The 22,887-nt window shown below is 36.6% G+C and overlaps 1 protein-coding gene across 1 annotated transcript; it reads left to right on the top strand.

Moving 5' to 3' along the window:
* Window positions 1–13,494: 13,494 nt before the first annotated feature.
* LOC131152408 (COMPASS-like H3K4 histone methylase component WDR5A) lies at window positions 13,495–19,203 on the top strand. Its single transcript, XM_058104275.1, has 2 exons — window positions 13,495–14,503; window positions 18,771–19,203. The coding sequence occupies exons 1-2, from the start codon at window positions 13,691–13,693 to the stop codon at window positions 19,062–19,064; spliced, it is 1,107 nt and encodes a 368-aa protein (XP_057960258.1). The 5' UTR covers window positions 13,495–13,690; the 3' UTR covers window positions 19,065–19,203.
* The last annotated feature ends 3,684 nt before the right edge of the window (window positions 19,204–22,887 follow it).

Here is a 22,887-nt window from a genome sequence, read left to right as displayed (position 1 = left end):
ATAACTCTGAAGGACATGTCGGAAATCAGGCTTAGCAAGCATGCGGGTGGGGATTAGAAAAATAAAGATTAATTAGAAACATTAGTATGATTTCAGATATTTACGTTTGTGTAATTTTCTTCTTTTGAAATAAGTGATTGTAACATGAATAATTAGCGCTCTGGTTTAATAAAAGTTGAGTTTATTTGCTTCCGCTGTAAATCAGTAGTAAAAAGTTAATATCCCAGGCCCCTCGGGGTCGGGGTGTTACAGAAAATTCTAAAAACATTTTTGACTTGACTTTCACTATTTTCTTTAACTATATATATATATATATATATATATTTTTTTGTTATTTCAAAAACCTCCCAAGCTAGTAGTTTTATACTTAGAAAAAATCCTATAAGATTTAAAAAAAAAAAAATTTGGGAGTGTATTTTTGTAAATTATTTTTGATTTTGATCCCTATGATTTTATTGCGGGGGTATGAGCCTTCGAGCGTCACGTACCCTAAGCTCTAAGGGAATATATATATGTATATATTATCTTCATTTATTTATTTTATTTATTTATTTTTTACATGTATTTGTAAATTCATAAAAGGAGTAATTTAAAGAATTATTAGATTAACTTAGGGATAATTTCAAATTAATTAGGTACCGTTCGTAAGAACGGGCGCGTAGGGGGTGCTCGTACCTTCCCCTCGCGTAACCGAACTCCCGACCCCAACTCTGGTAATGTAGACTGATTCTACCCCTAACGGGGTAGTAATCATGTGTTCTAACCGCACTAAAGGTTAGTGGCGACTCCGACATTCATATTTTTTATTGAAAATTAAAATTAATTTTTAATTTCGCCGCCCGGGACACACGCGCTCCCGGGACGTCGCGACAGCTGGAATTATTTGTGAAAAACACAAGAATTTGATATGGTGACTGTAGGCCGAGTTTTATATGACGGCTGGGGGTCGGGATTTGTTTAGCGGCTATGAGCCGAGTTTTATATGATGGTCGTGGGCCGAGATTTGTTTAGCGGCTATGAGCCGAGTTTTATATGATGGTCGTGGGCCGAGATTTGTTTAGCGGCTATGAGCTGAGTTTTATATGATGACCAGGGGCCAAGATTTGTATGGCTGCTGTGAGCCAAGTTGTATATGACGACCGGGGGTCGAGTTTTATAATCTAACAGGTTTTATACGAAATGAGTTTGAACTACAGTTTTATTACTTAAATTGTATGATATGCTTTAGGAACCCTAAGGACCAGTTGTATTATGAGCACGGTACCATTGCTAGAGATTTAGTAGTTTTCCAGGTGTGCCCACACTATTCTGGATAGAAGTGTAGGGTGGTTTCAATCGATTAGCCTCAGTAGAGGATGTACCTTCCTTGGAAGTTCGAACCAGGAAGTGGTAAGGCAATCAGACCTGCAACTGGGTTGCGAATGCCTGTAGGTGTATTAGCAAACGTATGATTTGACTTAGTCTGGGTTGATGCCCTAGGGCTAAGTCTAGCCTTCGGGCTGCACAACCCATACCATGGGGAAAGTAAATGGTGTTTAGTCCCAGGGAGTGTCTTTTATGCATATTTGTAGATTTATGTAAATGATGTTACGTATTTACTGAATTGTCTATACTATGGAAACGAGATGAGTATTTTCAACTGTGTAAAGCGAGTACAATGTAAAATAGCTATTTTTGGTTAAATAGAGGATAGATGTTTTCTGTAAACACTAAATGCATGCTGACTACACACTGATGTTAACTTAATCTGCCTTAGTAAGAAGTGTCTCGCCCCAATATACAAATTATCTTTTCAAGACCATCTCGAGGTTGAGTTTAGTGAACTCGGAGGCGGGGTGATAGCTAGTTAGTTTTTGTGAGTGTTAGTAAGAACTCTACTGTATTTAAGTTGGGTTTGAAGTCCTGAGTATGTAATATGGGTGTATGGACTAAGTCAGTTTTTGGTATTGTACTATGGTTTGTATTATGAGCATTGGGAGACTCTGATGTATATTAGTAACATAGAACTCTGTGACTCACTCGAAAAATGAGCAGTTCGAAAGCTATCCCAAGTATAGGAGTTCTGTCGTGTAATATTAAGCCCAAGGGCTAGATCGTCTCCTCAGGGAATGCGTTTTAATCTTAAATTTTACGTTCATCCAATCAAAACAAAAATGCACTGAACTCGGTTCAGATTCGAATTTCCAAGATGGTTCAATTTCACTTTTGATGAATTAAATGACACGTAATTTAAAACTCTAAACTATCATGCACTAAATAAAAAAAAACAAGAATAGAAACCCTACGTCTACTTAAGGAAACATTGGGACACGCGTTAATAAAAACTAGAAACCTAGAACATTGAACTAAAACATACAAGAATGGAAACTCAATTAGACACAAACGCACACACTAAAATCAAAACTTTAACAAAACTACGAAAATTAAATCAAGCATCATATTTTAAACACAAACACAAACTCAAAGAGAATTTAAAACACGCAAACAATGACGAAATATGATAAAAACATAACCTTTAATCAAACGGAGAATTTAAATTAAGAGAAAGATAAAAACAAACAATTTAAAAATTTTAAATCTACTAACAGCAAGATAAGAAAATTTAAACTTCAATAAAAAAAATAAAATAAGGAAAACCATTTTCTAAACATAACAATAAACTTAAATAAAAAAATAAATGAAATCAATGCACATGCGATATAACTATACCACTTCACATACAAGAACATAACTGAATTTCACACAAGCTCGTTCATATTCAATGCACACGACTCCAAAACACGTCACCCATGCAAGTTTCATCGTTTATATGTCATTTAAGAGCATTATACTCACATGAAGTTAATTAGTGGCACATTCAAAGTTAATGCAAGCATATAAGTTCGAGTACAAACAGGTAAACTCTCGAGGTGTGTGTGATGTGTGTGACTCAGTACACTTAGGATGCCAATGGACACCTACAGAACGGTCGCTTTGACTCGGCCTAACTGGTATACCCTCAAAAACACTCAAAAGGAATGGATTCACTCATCATATGTGAGGAAGAATGTCGCGATCAAACATCCCACATATTAAAAAGGAACAAACGCTAAGTATATGGAGTGGACTAGTCTGGTAGCCTATCTATGAGGTGTCGGGTCCTTCACCCTAGCATCTTCTCACCTACTCGCCATATCCAACTGAGACCACCCTAGATCAACTTACTCACAAACTTGTCGTGAATACATTTGAAGCATTAATAGGTTAAAGAATCTTCATACGTGGAAAATATGTGTCGTATCCTTGTGATATGTATTTGGACCGGCATTGACTTTTCATTTCATGTGCATGTGTATTGTTTATTCTTTATTTTGCTCATTCTTCATTTTCTGACTTTTCTTGATCAATTAGGACAATTCATAACACTTCTTTTGTAATCTTCATACCATCAATGGGAATTGAGCTCGAATCGGAGTTCATGAATTAAGTCTATCTCTAGGGGTGGCTCAGCCTTCAAATTTTGAGAAGGCTATAAGACCTAGGTTTCTATCTCCCCACTAGATGTCACCTCTAGGTTAGCAAATCAAAAAACAAAGACTAGTATACAAAGGAATCATCCAGAAAAAGAGAGTTGAGTTCTATGAAGTCTGATTTGATATTAACGCTCAAAAGGATGATAATAGCTCAAGAATATCTCACAAAGGTGTCATAGTTGCCACGGGTGCTCTCTCAGTGCTCACAGGAAACCCTAAGTGCAATGAATCACATGAGTGTGTATTCAACCTCATGAGATGCCGTGTAAATACAGGAAATTATATAACCAAATTAACACGAGTGTACTACTAATCGATTTTTCATGGAGTCATAAGATCATATAGAGAGAAACTACGCATGATTGACTCAAAGTGTGTCATTCGTAAGTTATACGCAAGTATGCAAAAGGTATGAGTCAGTGTTAAGTAAGGTATAATGCAATGTAATTCCTCAGTGCTCTTCCTTTCTTTCTCTCTCTTTTTGATTTATTGATTTATTGATTTATTGATTTATTGATTTTTTTGATTTTTTTTTAAAAAAAACCCAGTACGTGTTCGTGCACAGTGTCACATGCGAATGCTCATACCAACCCCCCCAAACTAAAGTGGAACATTGTCCTTAATGTGAAAGCATAGAAAAATAGAAAATACTGTGCACGGAAAAAGTAAGGCGTACTTGAGTGGCAAAATAATGGAAAACAAAGATCGAACTACGAGAAAATAGACCTGAAAACTAACTAAAAATAAAATAAGATAAAATAAAAGGAAAATAGGGGAAAGAAAAACATCACAATTGTCTTGGCGGAGGCTCTCGAGGAATTTCGTCTGGTGGCCGCAGGTCTATAAATTGCATCGGCGGTTCTCCAAATTTGAGCAGCCACAATCGATCAGTTGTCATACTTGCACGAAAATCAACCTCAAATGAATTAATGCGTGTCAAAATACCAAATAATTTGTGTGCAGGTCGACCCTCGTGTGTGGATAAGAAAGGGTCTTTATTTAACATTGTTTCCAGGAAATGAGCTTCTTTACGAACTAACGGTTGAGAGAAAGTGATCGGAATAATTACCTGCAGTTCTTCAGAAGCATTAACATTAAAGGTTTTACCTGGTTCTTTAAAAATTATATGCTCACCAGACTGGTCACCCTCTTTATCGAGTGTACATATCATCATACCACTGCAAGAGTCTGCCTCTACATTAGGTTCCTTAACATCTGAATCAAGCGGGAGTGACGGTTTCACGATTTCTGAGCTCGGAGTATGAGGTACCACAGGTTGGTACTTTGTATGAGTATCAGTCTCATCATCAACTAAATGCTCCACTTTTGGGCTCATTTCCTCTAATTTTTCTTTGAATTATCTATTTCAGCCGTAACTTCCGGTGCTGGGACAATTGTTTGCCCGACGATGAGCATTTCAGATTGGGAAAATTCTTTCTCGCTTCTCAAAGTAGTGGTGGCCTCTGCTGTCTCAAGAGAAACATCGTGTATTTGTTGGTGTGGCTGCTGGTACTCTTGAGGACTAGGCTGAGGTTCCACGGGCAATTCTTCGTTTTCTAAGATGTCCAGCTGCGTGTTTATCGCATTAATGATGTCCCGCAATTCATTATTATGATTGACTTGAGTTTGCATGAACTGCTGGAGCATGTTCGCCATCTGAGTTATGCTATCCTCCAGAAATGCTGACGGCGTACAACTCTGAGGCATCTGTTGTGGCTGGTATTGAGGCGGAGGAATATCAGGGTAGTTTGGTGGCTTGTATACATCACCACCACTAATTGTGCTGATAGGGTGTGCAGTCATGGGTGCCTGAGTGTATCTTGTGTTGCACTGTGGGACATTGTCAGCTAAGTAATCAAAGAATGATAATACCTAATCTGGATCCTCGCTGACGGGCTGTCCATTAGACATAGTTTGGACAAAACACTTACAATCAGGGGTAAGAGTAGTATAAAAACAATCAGCTAACCTCCATGAGTCGAACCCGTGATGTGGACAAGTGCGTAGTAGATCCTTGAATCGCTCCCAGCAAGCCCCAAATGTCTCATCATCATGTTGCACAAAATTAAGAATCTGTTCCTGCAAAAATTGACTTTTCTGTGACGGACAAAATGCATGCAGGAATTCACGCTCCATGTCAACCCAATTAATGATAAAGTGAGATCTCAAGGAATGAAACCAAATCAGTGCCCTATCCTGCAAAGTAGCAAGAAATAAATTCAGTCTAGTAGATTCGTCAGCTCTAGCATGAGAGAAAAACATGTTGCAGGTTAATCCAAACTTTGCTAAGTGCCGATATGGGCACTCAGATTCCGTCCCGTAGAACTCGGGTAGCAGTGACGTCCTCCCGCGCTGCATCATGAAATTAAGCTCATCATAAGGCAAAATAGTGGAAGAAGATGCAGTGGTATATTCAAGCTGCAAAAAGTCCATTATCGTGCGTGGTGCAGGTGCAGCTATTTTTCAGAACTCGAATTTTTTTCTGTTTTTGTTTTCTATTTTTTTTATTTTTCATAAAACTAACAAAAATGACGGGAAAAACGTAAGTTTGAGACTAAGACCGACATTCCCCGGCAACGGCACCAAAAACTTCACTCACTCGAAAAATGAGCAGCTCGAAAGCTATCCAAAGTATAGGAGTTCTATTGTGCAATATTAAGTCCAAGGGATAGATCGTCTCCTTAGGGAATGCGTTTTAATCTCAAATTTTACGTTCATCCAATCAAAAACAAAAATGCACTGAACTCGGTTCAGATTCGAATTTTCAAGATGGTTCAATTTCACTTTTGATGAATTAAATGACACGTAATTTAAAACTCTAAACTATCATGCACTAAATAAAAGAAAACAAGAATAGAAACCCTACGTCTACTTAAGGAAACATTGGGACACGTTAATAAAAACTAGAAACCTAGAACATGGAACTAAAACACACAAGAATGGAAACTCAATTAGACACAAACGCACACACTAAAATCAAAACTTTTAAAAAACTACGAAAATTAAATCAAGCATCATATTTTAAACACAAACACAAACTCAACGAGAATTTAAAACACGCAAACAATGACGAAATATGATAAAAACATAACCTTTAATCAAACCGAGAATTTAAATTAAGAGAAAGATAAAAACAAACAATTTAAAACTTTTAAATCTACTAACAGCAAGATAAGAAAATTTAAACTTCAATAAAAAAAATAAAATAAGGAAAACCATCTTCTAAACATAACAATAAACTTAAATAAAAAAATAAAAACAAATGTTATTTTGCAACTAAAAAGAAGTGGAAAAGAAAGGAAGAAAAGAGAGAGAGGAAGAGAGAGAGAAATAGAGAGAGAGAGAGAGAGAGGCGGCCATGGCAGCAGATGCAGCTGCTGTGTGTGTCTGCTCAGGTCTTCAAGGGAGCTGCTGCTGTGTGGGTCTCCTTGGGTCTTCAAGGGAGCTGCTGCTGTGTAGTGCTGGAGGAGCAGGGGCTGGTGCGTGGCTTTGGGGCTGTTGCAGCAAGTTGCAGGCAGTGTTGGAGAAGAACACACGGCTGCCGTGGCTGAAGGAGAGCTGGAGCTGATGTTTTGCTACTCTGCTGGAGGAGTGACTGCTGGGATGTTCAGGAGACAAGAAGAAAAGGAAAGGAAAACAGAGAGGGGGAGGAAGAGAACAGAGAATGAAGGAAGAGCAGGGGAAGAGAGAAGAGAGTTTGAGGGAAAGAAAATAAAGGGAAGAGAAAAAGCAAGATGGAATGAAGCAAAGCAAACTAAAGAAGAAGAAGAGTAATAAGGACAAGAGAAGAAGAAGAAGAAGAAGAAGGAGAGGAGAGGAGAGCCCTCAAGGGGCTGCCTACGCAGGAAGAGGAAGAGAAGGGTTAAATAGGATAGGGGAGAAAGCCCTAGACCCGGATAGGAGACTTGACCCGGCAACTTGACCCAATTGGAGTTGACCCGAATTGCTATATTTTTTTCATTCTCTGTTCATTACAAATCTGACTCTTTTGGAGCCCTTATCTCACAAAACTCAAAACACAAAAGTTGTAGATAATCCTTTCTTCTTTCTCTATAAATTTGAATAGTCTCGATCGAAACTTGGAAGGAAAAGTTATGCCTGAAATACAAACAGGTGTCGGTTTTGGTTCTCGGGAATTTTCCTGCGACAAAAAATTACCAAAACTTCATAAATAGTGCAATAAAGTTCAAGAATGATGATTTTGGCACTTTATTAAAATATTGGATAATTTTGGACATTTAATTAAAAATATAAACCGTAAAACCCGGGTTAAACGTCCAATTACGCAGTTTCGGCGCGTAATCACTCTGGTAATAGATTATGGAGACTATTTTATTTATTTTCGTTGCATTTATATTATTGATTATGGTATCAGGTACATAGACGTCATTAAAGTAGCACCCCAGGCCCACGTGACTGGTTGGGGCGCTATAGGAATTACGTCAAAAGTTCCCGCACTTATTCAGCGAAGCCCAGTGTTATTCAGACAATTGTGACGATTCTTGTAAATATTTGGTTGTTTTGGTTGTTGACGTGGTCAGTGTAGATTGTATAGTAATTTGTTTAGTTAGAATTTGCCTATTATTGTTTTAAGTTATGAGTGGTTTTGGGAGAGTTTATATTTTGAATATTTGTAATCTCCCAAAGGTCATATATGTAACCACAATATTCCTCCGCCATACGTGAGGGTTATTAATAAATTTGGAACGGGACTGCTATGTGGGTGGCTGTCGGCTCTTTCTAAAGTCTAGTGATCATTTCAGTAATTCCAGAGGTTAAAATAAGTGTGGGTTAGAAAATTTTGAAGACGAAATTTTTATAAAGAGGGGAGGATGTAATGATCCAAAAAAAATAAAAATTAATTAATTAATTAATACTTTTTATTAATTAAATAATAATTATTAATTAAATAATATAATATAATAATATTATAATATATAGTATATACTTAAAGCATCAGGAAAGTTCCTAATGCTTCAAAATTGAATTGGATTTCAAGTCTACCCCCCATCTCAGGTATTCTCTCTCTCCTCAAGTTCTCTCTCTCTCTCTCTCTCTCTCTCTCTCTCTCTCTCTCTCTCTCTCTAATCTCTCTCTCTCTCCCCCCCCCCCCTCAATCTCTCTTTCTCTCTTTTGATTTTTTGGCTATTTCTCGGCCAAATTGAAAAATGAACATCATATCCGGGTCCTAAGCACCACTCCAGGATTAAGGTCAGGGGAATAGATTATGTCAGTTCACTTTTCAAATATTCTCGACTAAATTTGAGTACGTGAATTTAATTAGATTCATGTTAATTAAAATATGCCCGATTTAAATTGAGTATGTGAAATTAGTTATATCTATATTCAAATTTTATTTTAAAAATATGTCTGAGTTAAATTAAACTGCAATGATTTGATTATATCATATTTTTGGAGAATATTTTGGAATTAAATTAAACTGTAGGGATTTGATTATGTCAGATTATTGATAATAATTTGGAATTATAAACGACAGGGATTAGAGTATATCGGGTTTTCTTGGAATTTAATGGAATTAAATTAAATAGGTGAAATTAATTATACCCTTGTTTTCAACAAAATATATTTTTCCCGGACAGTTATTATATTATGATTTATCAGTCAAATCATGTGGCATGAGAATAATTATTATTGTATGATTAAACATGATGGTTTTTATATAGTGTAATGAAATGACAATTTAGACAGATTTATGCCAAGTTCAGACGGCTTACGTCGAGTTATGAAATGATAGTTTTATACAAAGAGATATGATATGATAGATTTTATATAGAATTGTGAACATGTGAGATTTTATACAAACTTTTGAAAATGAGATCATGTTACAGTTTTATTATATGAATTATATTATATGGTAGCAGAACCCTGATGGACTAGTTATGATTCAGAGTACGGTACCGTAACTAGTATTACATGCAGTGCAGCCACACTATCAGGAAAGTGTAGGCGAATGGCAGTCGATTGGCCCTTGAAGTGATGAATTGTAGGAGCAGGTTACCCACTACTAGGTTGGGTGGGCAATCGTACTACAGACATAACAGTTTTGACTTAGCCTGGTAAGCCAGCCATGGTTAAGTCCAGCTTTCGGGCCGCACAACCTAATCATAGGGGATTATACATGATGTTATAGATAGTTCCATCAAGGAAATTCTTTTATATATATATATATATATATATATATATATATGTATATTTATAAATCCATGATCATCTATTAAGTTAAAGTATGATTGAGTATAAAATATGTATTTAAAACTGTATAGGTGTGAATTATGGTATATAAATGCCTTTTTCAGTTAAAGTTAAATTAATGGTTATGTTTTGCTTATATAAAAACTCATTTGCCATACACTAATGATAATCCATTCAGTCTTACTAAGAAGTGTCTTACCCCAGTAATTTCAACATTTTAGGAAGTACCAGGAATCAAGCCCAAAGAGCTCAGGGGCGAGATTAGTTCGTGTTGTGTAGGTAAGTTCTGGTGAGACATTGATATGTATATGTAGATATGCTTTTGACTTTTTGGGATGTAAATAATTAGGATTTTGGAGGTATATATATAATTATGGTGGTATTAGAACTCTGGTATAGTTATTATGGTATTTATGTTTTTCGCTGCATGTTTGTTAAGGAGTTATGGACAGGTATACTCTGTACCCCACTTTGAGTTCGGGTCGTTATAATTATGGTATCAGAGACATATGTCATAGGGAATAGCACACCAGACCCATTGGGTTTGGGGCGTTACAGTTGTGGTATCAAAGTAGAAGAATTTTCAGGTCCTTACAGTTTACATTAGCCAAGTGAAGCCAAACTACCCAAACAAGTGCATCTCTGAAGAAACATTTAAGTAGTTAGAGTTTGTAGGAACTCAAACCAAGAAAATAAAAGGAAAAAGGGAAAGAAAAGAGAAAGGGAAAGAAAAGAGGAAATTGGTTTGGCACAAGACCAAACCATCAACGATTTTAGAAAGTTTAGGAAAACCGTCGACGATTTCAACTACCGAGAGGTTTCTGAGGAAGATTTTGGTTTAGTAAATAGCCAAACCGTTGACGGTTTTGTGTGGGCCAATTTTCCTATAAATTGAAGTGAACTCATTTTGTGTAGAAAAATAATTTCTCGTTTTTTCTCTCTCCTAGGGTTTTGAGGTTTTCTCTCTCTAAGGCTCTCCCGAGCTTCCTTGTGTTCTCCGATACTCTCTCCTTCCTACCAGCTCGTAGGTTGTCGATCCTCAGCAGATTTAAACGACTAAGGTTTCGATTCTGAAAGTTTTAGGAAGATTTTTTCAGGAACAGGTAAATGGATTAGGTTATGTCTACTTTTTTTGAAATATGAACCAATTAAACTGTTGTTTATGATTTTATAAACGGTATGTGTGTTTTTATGAATGCATCGGGCTTCTGAAAATGGTAGTTTTGAGTATTATATGTATTTGGGGGAAAACTAAAGTGAATGGGTTGATCATCTATTTTTTCGTGTAAAACATATAGTTTGAGTTAAATTAAACCATAGAGATGATCATACCCTTGTTTTCAGCAAATTTTATATTCCCTGGGCATTTTATTATATTATGATTTATTAGTCAAAATGATGTGGCATGAGAACGAGTATTATGGTATGATTAAATATGATATTTTAATCAGATGATTTTATCAATATATGTTATGACAGATTGATACGATTATAATATAATGAAATGGCAGCTATATGTCGGTTATGATATACTGAAATGGCAACTATATGTTGTTTGTCATATACTGAAATGGCGGTTATATGCCGGTTGTGATATATTGAAATGATGACTATATGTCGAGATACAATAATGGCATGTTTTACACTGATAAATGGAAATGATATTTTATTACAATTTTTATTTAAATAAATTGCAATATATGGTTTAAGAACCCTAAGGGATTAAATGTAATGTGAGCACGGTACCGTAGCTATAATCAGGAGGGAGTGCAACCACACTTGTATGAAAGTGTGGTAGTGGATAGTCAATTTGGCCTAGGTACAATACTACTCCTGTAGGCTTTGCCAGGAGACCCCTCTCGAAGGACATTCCAGGGGAGGCTACTGAGGTACATTCAGGGACAGGGTAGGCAAACCGTACTTGTAGATAAGTTCTTTTGACTTAGCATTAGTTTTGTCGGTCAAATGCTAAGTCCAGCCTTCATGCAGCACAACCCGGTATAGGGCGGAAGCATGCCGTTAGTTCAGTGGCCCAAGAGGTTGGTTCCTCTATGCATATATTTGTGAATTTACAAGAAATAGGCTATATTGAGCCGAATTATGTTATACATGAAAATATACGTATTTTCAGTTATACAAGTGAGTACAATTTTCAAATGTCATTTCCTGTTCAGTTAAATAAATTGGAATATTATGTTCATACTAAAACTCATGTTAGTCACACACTGATGATAATTTAATCCTCCTTACTAAGAAATGTCTCACCCCAATATCCATATAATATTTTAGGTCCTACAGGGAACTGAGCCTAGTGTATTTTGGGCTGAGATTAGAATGTCAGTAGTAGTTGTCAGAGCTAGTGAGACACCAGGTGTTGTGTTTTGTTATTTTGGGATTGTAATATAATGATAGGGAACTTTGTAATTGTGTTTGGGGACAATTAGAACTCTAGTAATGTGTTTTGAGGTGGTTTGTCTTCCGTTGCATATTTATGTTTTCAGTTACCGACAGGAACACCCTGGGACCCCAATTGAGGCCAGGTTGTGTATTATGGTATCAGAAATTATTACAGTTATTATGTAGGTTTTCTTACATGGCACCCTAGGGCCCATGTGGCGGGTTCGGGGTGTCACGGAGTTTGGGATTTCTAGAGGCCTCATACTCAAGTCTTAGTAGGAAGGAATATGATTTGTAATTTTACATCCCATTCTGTGCCTTAGGCCTAGTAGCTCCAATTGACCTAATTCATTGAAAAACATGGATTTTGAGTTTTGCATTTAGATTTGTGTGAATTTAGATAGAACATAATATAAAAGAGTGTCGAGTTTCCTCGGAATTTATACAAAATTCAAAAACGCAAAGTTCATTCTCCCATGTACTGCCTATAATTTTGTAAAGTTATAATTTTACTTCTTTTGAGTTTCAAATTTCAAAAATGATAATTTTTTATTCTTTCAAATTATAATTCTCATACCCTGATTTCTTGTTTAGGTGGTTCTTGTTGGATGAGGCATAATTTTGCACTAAATATGCAATTGATACAACTAAGTATAGAATTTGTTTGACAATTTATTAGTATATGAAATATTCATGAAAATTTTAGAGTGAAATAAAAATTATATTACAATAAATTGGTTAGTTAGGTGAATGTTTTTATTACATTAAATTCACAATATTTCATGACTTGTAAATGTGTTAATTTTGTACCAAATCAACATAAATATACTAGGTCTTCTTGTATAGTAATAGATTACTAATCATGCATGTTACTTTAAAATTAAGCTCCTGATGCACGAAATATTTAACTATTTAATTTGTCAAGTATTGTTCAATATATATTTTATTCACTGTAAAATAAATAATTTAAAACATAATAAAAAAAATTGTACATGTAATTTATTTTTATTATTTCTTATTTGGTTAATTCATTCAATTTAATTAATTAATATTTAAATAAATAATAAAAAAAAATGCTAGACCTTTTGAAGTTTTTCAAATATTGTATCACAAATCTACATTATGCTTTTTTTAATCCCACATAACCACCACTTAAGTCTTTTATCAAGTGAAATTTGGAATGCATATTTGTAAAATTATCAGGATTGCTAGACATCAATATACAAATCAAGTCTAGTTTAGTTTGGAATTGTTGGTGGATAATTGAATTAGGAGACGATTGTATAATTTAGTCAATAATTTTAAGATTTTTGGTAAAATTTACTACACCACTCACAATGTGAAATTTTATTTAAAATCTTTAATTAAAACTAATGGGGTATGAAATCTGAGAACTGAGTGAGAAATTTGGAGACCATGAATTCAATTTTACCCGAATTATGGGAGAGATCAGTCTTATCATTTTTGCCACAAAAAACTCTCCCTTAATGAATAATTCTGATCAGGAGCGCTCAATTCTAAAACCTCCCTAAAACCCAACTTAGAATCGCGAACATCCTAAAACCCCAATGGCTTCAGATCCAGCTGAACCTTCGAGCCCCTACGCTCCCAATCGAACCCTAACCGGCCACAAGCGTCCCAGCTCCATCAAAGACGACGACAATGGTACAGGCGTCTCCCCGGCGAACAAAAGCATGCGCACCGGTTCCGTCGCTGCGGCCGACCCCAAAACCAAAATGTCATCAGACCCGGTCGAGCCCATTCCCCGCTACACCCTCAAACAAACCCTAACCGGCCACGAACGTGCCATCTCCTCCGTCAAGTTCTCCGACGACGGCAGGCTCCTCGGTAGCTGCTCCGCGGACAAGACCGTCCGCACCTGGTCCACCACGGGCTTCACCGCTTTCCAAGATTTTCGAGGCCACGAACAGGGCATTTCCGACTTCGCCTTTGCCGCCGATTCCCGCTTCCTCTGCTCCGGCTCTGACGACAAGACCGTCCGCATCTGGGACGTTACCACTGGCTCCTGCGTCAAGACCCTGCACGGCCACACTAACTACGTGTTCTGCGTCAATTATAACCCCCAGTCCAACATGATTGTGTCCGGTTCCTTCGACGAGACCGTTAGGGTTTGGGATGTGAAGACCGGCAAATGCCTCAAAGTGCTTCCAGCGCACTCCGACCCCGTCACTGCCGTCAATTTTAATCGCGAAGGTTCGTTGATTGTGTCGAGTAGTTACGACGGGTTGTGTAGGATTTGGGACGCGTCGACGGGGCATTGTATGAAGACTTTGATTGACGACGATAATCCGCCGGTTTCATTCGTGAAGTTCTCGCCAAACGGCAAGTTCATTCTTGTTGGGACTTTGGATAATACTTTGGTAGGTAGTGTAGCTAGCTGCTTGAGAACAGGCTTCTTTGCTTCTATTATCTTATCCCGCTTTATTCTCATTTCTCAAAGCATTTACCCCTTGGCCCTGAATTTTAGCTGAAGGTTTCGTTTATGTCCAATGAACTTATTCTGGCATCTAAATTTGAAGAGTAGCGCTTGCTGTTGGTACATGCTACGTAGTTCTTTTGATTCCATGGTGAACTTGCACTGAAACCCAAATTTGAAGTTTGGACTTTTACTATTAATTAACCGCGTTGTAGAAATTCACAAATTATCAACCATTTAAAAATTAAGGAAGGAACTCACATCAGGTAGAATTGTAGCCATATTAGTTCTGTCCACTTCTCGACTTTGGAGGACTGGCGTGATTAGATTATAGTTGGTCAACCCATAACAATAAAACCATGAGTGGGTTTATGTTGTAGAGTTATATGAATCCAACAAAAGCCTGCCTCTGTAGTCTGTAGTTCTAACTTAGTTTCTGTTCCTTATCTTCTTACATCTACCATGATAATGTCATTCACAAATGACATACATCATATGACACTGTCTTCGGCAGGTCTAGGAAGTTTATCCATAACCAAAGCAAAAGAGATAAGAACAGAAATGGATTCTCACCTATTGTGATTGGAAAACTCCTTAGTTTTCTCTCTCGTAGTTCTAATGCATATGGATCCTCTTGGCCTCTATATGCCCACATTATGCTCCTTTCTTTTCTAGAACCCATCATATACTTCTATACTTAACCTAATTACCTATGAATGATACTCCTCTAAATCAATATAAACCATGTGTACATCCCTCTTCTTTTCCATGAACTTGTTATTAATATCACACGCACACACACACAAAGCCTTTGTCATTGACATACAACCATATTGTGATATCGTGCTACCTTCTTCCTAGTCTTAGGTTGCATTTGACAACACTTAATTATTGGATTTATAATGATTTTATATAAATACTTAATGTACACATAGTTTTGTGATAAAGTACTCAATCAATTAACAAAAAAATTTCTATATTAAAATAACTTGTATTATAATAATGTGTTTGGCATCATTTTTTTTTTTTTCAAAAAAATACTTATGGAGAGAGAGGGAGAGGGAGGAGCATCGAATCTTCCTACTCAAGTAGTGAATTATTAGGTCATCTTCTTATTCAAGTTTGTAAAGTTTGGTTAAATAGCTAGATAATTGATGAATGTATATACAAAAACCAGTATGGTATTTTGGGAATCAACTCATTGGTATAGAAACTTGCAAGATGATGAGAACTAGGTTGTTGTGGTTCACCTTGGTTCTCTCTTTTAGCGTTGATGTCTCCTACTTCATCCTCGATACCTATGGATCAAGCAAGTAATTACTCATTTCCTAGGTAACCTCACTTTGGCCCAATCATCATTGCTCTTGTCTTGTCTACAACCAACATGCCACCACATGGCCAAAGAGGACACAATGTAAAGTCTAGATCAAGATCACAATGAGGAATGTTCCAACAAGGGCTAGGGCTAGATACAAGTTGAGTTGAGATTTGCCATACTCAAGCTTGTTTATTAAAGTTTTACCTAAGATTGAGCTTAGGATCGAGCTAAGCTCAAACCTAACTTTAATAAACGTGCTCAAGCTTATTCATTATGCAAATAAATGAGCTAATGATCCCTTTCTGAGCCAAGCTATTGACATGCTCATGAATTGTGTGGTTCTTTTAGAATCTCTTATTGTGAGAGGTTAGAGAATTTTAGGGTTTTGTTTGACAAAAAGATGAAAAGAGGCTCTTATTAATAGTTTTTTTTTGCCCCCACCAAGTTGGACTTGGGCAATGATCCTATCACTAAATTCAATTATTGGGTTTGAGTTAAACAAGTTCACACTCAGACAGTCCCTACTAGCTACTATAGTCTATCAAGCCTAATTCAACCTTATTAAACAATTCCATAAATGGGATCAATCCAACCCTATTAAATGAGCCCAATCAAGCTTGTAACCAAGCTACTCACGAGTCGAAACGGGTCAAGTCCGTGAGGTTTGGCTTGTTTGTTAAACAAGCCTTAATATTGGGCTTGGCAATCGCTCATTTATACAGTGAACAAGTTTGAACGAATTCTTTCTGAGTTGCACTTTTGAGTCATTTAGCAGTTTGGTTCATTTGCAGCCCTAGCCAAGGTGGTTTCAACAGCAACAACTTTGTTCAACCAAGAAGTTGTGAAGTTGCACCTCAAGGTCATTCGAGCTGCCAGGACTCTGATAGAGTTTTGGCTGCAATAGATGGAGCTGACGGAGAGTTGGTGAAAGATCAAAGGTGGAGAAGTGGCAGGGGTGGGAGACATTTCGGAAGGAGCTAAAGTTGGATGGTTAAAGCAAGGTTAGAGAGGGGTTTCATGGCTTGATTGGGACTTTGGGGAGAAAAAAATAAAAAAGTAGTTATATTTCAATCAAGTTGTAACTTGACTTCTAGTATAGATTAAGGAACAAACATGTGCAATAAGTTAGGCATAGCACCAGTGGACAATAAGATAAGGAAGGGTCTGCTTTGATGGTTTGGGCACTTGAAATGTAGGCTAAATAGTGCATTACTTAGGAGGAGTCGACTAGTTACCCTTAGTCTCTTACTGGAAGTAGAGAAGGAGTAGGGGTAGAACTAAAATAACTTGCATGTGATAGTGAGGAAGAATTTAATAGCTCTTGTGCTGTCTGAGGAAAATGCCATGGATTTTGTGAATTGGTGGAAAAGAATTCATGCAGCCGACTCCACGTAGTTGGGAATTAAGGCTTGGTTGTTTGTTGTTGGTGTTGTACTTATGGTTTTAATGAAGTGGTAAAATAAATGAACACTTTTAATATAACGACATGAATATTTATTTAAAGTGATCCAAGCACTATTTATTTTAATTACACCTACTTATTTAAGTGAAAGTAGTTGTAATCACATGTTTTTGAGTGTTTGCAAAGAGGCCCCTTAGACTTGGGCTTTCTTTTCTAGTTCCTTTGACTAGCTTTTTAAAATAATTTCATCATATTCTTTAATATATCCTAGTTTTATCAGCATACCATTGTCCTGGTTCCTTACCTTTTTATACATTTGGCATTATCTGGTCTTACTCTTTATATTTTTGAAGCATATTTATAAACTCAATCTAATAGAACGTTCAAATTTCAGCCATTTCCCCTTGAGATTTGAAGTAATTAGAAGTTGAAAGGAAAAAATGCTGACTTTTATGTATCAGCATTACAAGATTGAAAATAGTTGAATGGCAGAATAGTTTTCAAGTTCTTCATTTGTTGCATTAGAATGATATGTTTGGTTTGTAATCTTTATTTTGTTTAGTGACAAACTTTGTGCCCCATTGATTTGAGGTAAGAGAAATTGGCCCCAGATTTATGTCCCAAATTCTAGAGCCTGAAGAATGTTTCTAAGTTAAATAAAGAATTTATAAGTAATAAATAAATAGAGCACCATTCTACCTGAATTATGATCTGATTTTTGACTCAACTTATATGATTTGATACCTCAGGTTTGACCACAATTAGAAGAGTTTACGGAAAAATTGGGGTGCAAAACGCTGATGAATGTACAATTTGATTTATCTACTACACATTATGGTTCAATTGTCTTGCACATGACAGAAGAGACAAAGATAAAAATGGCTAAATTTGTTTGTGTTGCTTTTTTCCATCATTTGGTGCATCCTTTCTTAAATTAGGATATGTTAAAGTGAAATTTTGGTGCTGGGGTCAGCAGCAAGCCACTAAACATCAGAAACTTATGCATTGGTGCATGGAGGGGTATTTTGTACTGCTAATGTTGCAAATGGTTTCCATATTACCCTTTTAATTTTTACCATGGGGACAGGTGTACCTTTTTCTTAACACACAGCAGTCTAACAATCTGGTTTCATTTTACAGCCAACCTTTTTCTTATTTGAGTTCTACATATGTCGAGCACAGTAAGTGCACTATCCTTAGTTGTGTTGTGTCCAGGCCATAATTTCTTGCGTAAATAGATTTATTGCTTTCTTGAGAGGTGCATGCCTGCATGTTTGTTTGGCTCATTTTTAGGAGGGTTTCCATTGTAACAACTGTGGACATAAAGCCAATGTGAATGCTTGACCTGTTACAAAAAGAAATTAGCTCATCATGTTTGTGGATAAATTTTTCTTTCTTTTCAATATCTGCTGTTCATTTTGCTTCATGGTAGCCGTATCTTGTCATGCTACAGTATTGTCTTATTTTTTGCTAATTTTGTTGTGTCTGCAGAGACTCTGGAACTTTTCCACGGGAAAATTCCTGAAGACATACACTGGCCATGTGAATTCAAAGTACTGCATTTCATCCTCATTTTCTGTGACAAATGGGAAGTATATTGTTAGTGGTTCTGAGGATAATTGTGTATACTTGTGGGAACTCCAGACCAGAACAGTAGTCCAGAAATTAGAAGGGCACTCCGACGCAGTTATCTCAGTGTCGTGTCATCCCTCTGAGAATATGATTGCTTCTGGGGCACTAGACAAAGATAAGACGGTGAAAATTTGGACTCAGGAGAAAGATTGAATTGTTTCTTCGGGAATTCCTGTAACATGATTGCTTGCTGTATCATTATCTAGCAGCAATCAGCTCACTCCATTTTTGGGACATGTTTATTAAGATAAATGCGAAGTCTTTTCCCAGTTTCTAAGCATTTATCCAGAAACCAGTGGAACTCTCTCTCTCTCTCTCTCTCTCTCTCTCTCTCTCTCTCTCTCTCCTTGTGTGTGCGCAGGTGCTTGTGTGTGACCGTCTATTGGAATAGTGCTTGCTTGGAATTGTATTATGTTCTTATAAAAATTGCATTCCTGATCTTGGGTAACTGTTGATCATTCTGTAGTAGACCCGACCTGGGAGAATCTCTGCAGATTCAAACAATTGCAGTTACAATTTGGCTGCAAACTTGGGCTCAGAGGCTACTGAGATGAGGCATAATTTTCTCCTGTTAGGGACAATAATGGAGTTGGAGAGTAAGCACTGGTGGTTCAAGGTGTCTGGGCAGGTAAATATGGAACCTCCCTGCAGCTCTCTCTCCTATAGGATTCTGCTTGGGCTTTGGCATGCTGTTTTGTTGAAAGTATCCTCACAGATGGTCGTTAGCTTTGTGAAGATGGAATTGAATGGCGTGCTCATAGGATGAGATTGTCTGGGGGCTTGGGGTGATTGCCAATTTCAACTTCTGAGGCACATTTGTGGCATTTGGTGTGGGGGATTATGACAAACAAATAACATGTTTGACAATGGAATGAAATTGGAGGGAATGAAATTGAACTTATCACTTGATTTCATTACTCTCCATTTAAATCTTTTTTTAGTTCCATTCTTATTTGATTCTATTTTGTAAGCTAAACATGATACGAGAGGTATTTTCTTTGACTAAAAAATTGTTTTTGCAATGGTACAAAAATACACCTAAAATGAGAGATACACCTAACATGAAAAATAATTTGTTCTCGGAGATTAATTTGGGCCTAAACTCCTATAGGCATCCCCTAAGTTGCCAAAAAATGCTCGTTGCTATTTCGCATTTTTTTAGAAGGCAAAAGACACCATAGAAATTTGATTTTTGAGGTATTTATATTTTTTTTCATTAAATTATTATCAAGTAATTAAATAAAATTTTAAAAAATTGACTAAGTTACCCTTGCTTTTGATACACACGAAATAACATGATTATTAGCAAGAAATTCATCTTCAATCTTGAAAAAACAAAACATAAAAATATGCAAGAAAGAATAAAACTATCAATTGAAAATTTTAAAATAATGCAAACTCGGTTAGGCATAAATTTTTTGTTATCGTTGTGCTATTTCATATGCATTATTAAGGATAAAATGATAAATAATTAACTTTTTAAAATTTATTTTACTATTTAATGAACTAATAAAAAAGTACAAATTTCTAAAGTATATATATGTATATTAAATTAAGAAGAAGAAAAAAGGTACATTTGTATCCTTATACTAAATCTAAGATGATGTGTCATTTGCTGAGTGTATGCACACCTTTGTAAAGGGTCGTGGTCATGCGGCGCTTGCTAAAGCAGTTTTGCTTAACTAGCTAGCCAAAAGTTTACCATGATTTACCAACAAAACATATTCATAGTAATTGAATGAAATGTAAGTGGAAGTAGTAAGCAATTCATGAAAGTAATGGCAAGCAAACGTAAACATCGAAACAACGTAATTTATTAAAGCAACACCTTCATTAACCAAATGTGTCTAGCAAAGAAGACAAGTAAGCTAAATATGTTTACAATAAGTCAATAACTAGTGAGTTTTACAGATTAATGAACATTCACCCTCCCCTAAAAAGCTTTATATATAAATCTAGCTCTAGCACTGAACTATTCGACGAGTCATACTCATAGTTTTACCCTAGGACTAAAATACCCTTGAAAAACAACCTGCACTAGTATATGCATGATGTTAACCCATCCTATGCACATGAGACGAGTAGTCAAGAAAAGCACAATGCCTTGAACAAGTGTGGCTCATAACGCTCTCCCCCCCCCCCCCCCACTTATATAGTCAACGTCCTTATAGACTTTGATGCTAGGTATCCTTCAATTTTGTTCATGAATAGTTGCATATATTTCTTAGAAATCCAATTGATTTCTTCATTTCCAAAGTCTTTCCACTTCACGAAGAACTTGTGTCATTTCTTCCTTGAGGATGCGAACTCTCTACCTGCAAGGATAATTTCAACTTATCTTCTGTTGGACTGCGTTGTCTTCATTGATGCTCTAGTTGACTGACCTCTGTTTGGATCCTTAACACCAACATTAAATAGCTTGAGGCAACTGACGTGAAATACAGGATGCACTTTCATCCAAATCAGATGGTCAATCTTGTAAGAGATCTTCTTGACTTTGGCCAAGATAGAGATTAGTCCTTTACATTTGGGAAGTAGTCTCTTGTCTCGACCTCGTAGTGACATGATCTATTCAAGATTGAGCTTAACAAGTACCAAGTTATCCACATTGAAGTGCAACGATCTTCTCCCCCGATTTGCCCACTTCTTCATCTACTTTGAATCTTTCTTTAGGTAGGCTTATACAATCTCTACACTCTATCTCCATTTTTTGTTGAAGATACATGTTATATGACTCTTTCCTCCGTATGGCTCGTCCACTATGCAAGGTAACAATAGTTGTTGCCTTGTAATAAGCTCAAAAAAACTCTTGTTGGTTGTTGAGCTCTTTTGGGCATTAAAAAAAAACCGGGGGCATTAAAAAAAAAACCGAGTCACATTAAATCTTATGGTAGCTTGTTGAATCTCTTCGTCTATCCATATGTTTGGGGATGATAACTCGAAAGTATGTCAAGCTATGAACCAAGGATTATGAAAAATTCCATCTAGAAGTTGCCAGTGAATCTTGACTCTCGATCACTAATGATGCCTTGGGAAACACCTCAAAACTTCACAATGTGTTTAAAGGTATTGTACTTTGAAAACCTATTTATGATAACAAGTATAGACCCTACATCTTTTACTTTGGCCAAGTTGATGATGAAGTGTAGTAAGACACTCTCCTTTGGCACTGGTAGGGGCTCTAGCAACCGTGTAACCTTCTTCCGCTCCATCTTGGCTTCTTGACAAATGAGACCTTTTAAGTATAATCAATCACATCGTTACACACATGTGACTAATAATACCTGTGCTTCAGTAATGCTAACATGTGATGCCATCCTAGATATCTAACCCACATGGTATCGTGGTACTCTCTCAACAGTGTTTTCCTCATATCTCTAGATCATGGTACAAAGATCTGGCTACTATGGCTCATCAAAAATCTATCTCCTATCCAAAACTGGCATGTTTTGTCCTCTTCCGTAGTCTTAGTAAGGTTTTAAAGCCAGGTTTTCCTTGATGCGCTCCTGCATCATCATGGTAATTTAACTCGATGTCAAGTGTGTTACCATTTGTAAGGTCGCTAGCTTGGTTTTCTTGCCCCATGCATTTGCAACTTGGTTCACCTGTCTTGCTTTATGCTAAAACGAGAAACCAAACTTTACTAAGAATTCCTGCCAGTGGCCTCACTTGGGTGATAACTTCAGTTGAGTAAAGAAGTGGTCAATAGCCAAGTTATCCATTTTCACCAAGATTCTCATCCCAAGTAGGTAATGCTACCACACATTGAGACACTGGGTCACTGCTAGTACCTCCTTCTTTTGAGCTGTGAACATCCGTTCATCTTCACTAAGCTTACGGATTTCATACGCAAGAGAATGTCCTTCCTATAACAAGATTCCTACAAGGGTGTACTTCGATGCATTTGGTACTGGATCTTTCATCATGACACCCTTTACATTGTCAAAGGCTCCTTAGCACTTCTATATCCAGTTGC

This window comes from Malania oleifera, chromosome 1, assembly GCF_029873635.1.
Source record: "Malania oleifera isolate guangnan ecotype guangnan chromosome 1, ASM2987363v1, whole genome shotgun sequence".
NCBI lineage: Eukaryota > Viridiplantae > Streptophyta > Magnoliopsida > Santalales > Ximeniaceae > Malania > Malania oleifera.
Note: the sequence above shows the minus strand (reverse complement) of the source record. Positions and strands in the feature narration are given on the sequence as shown.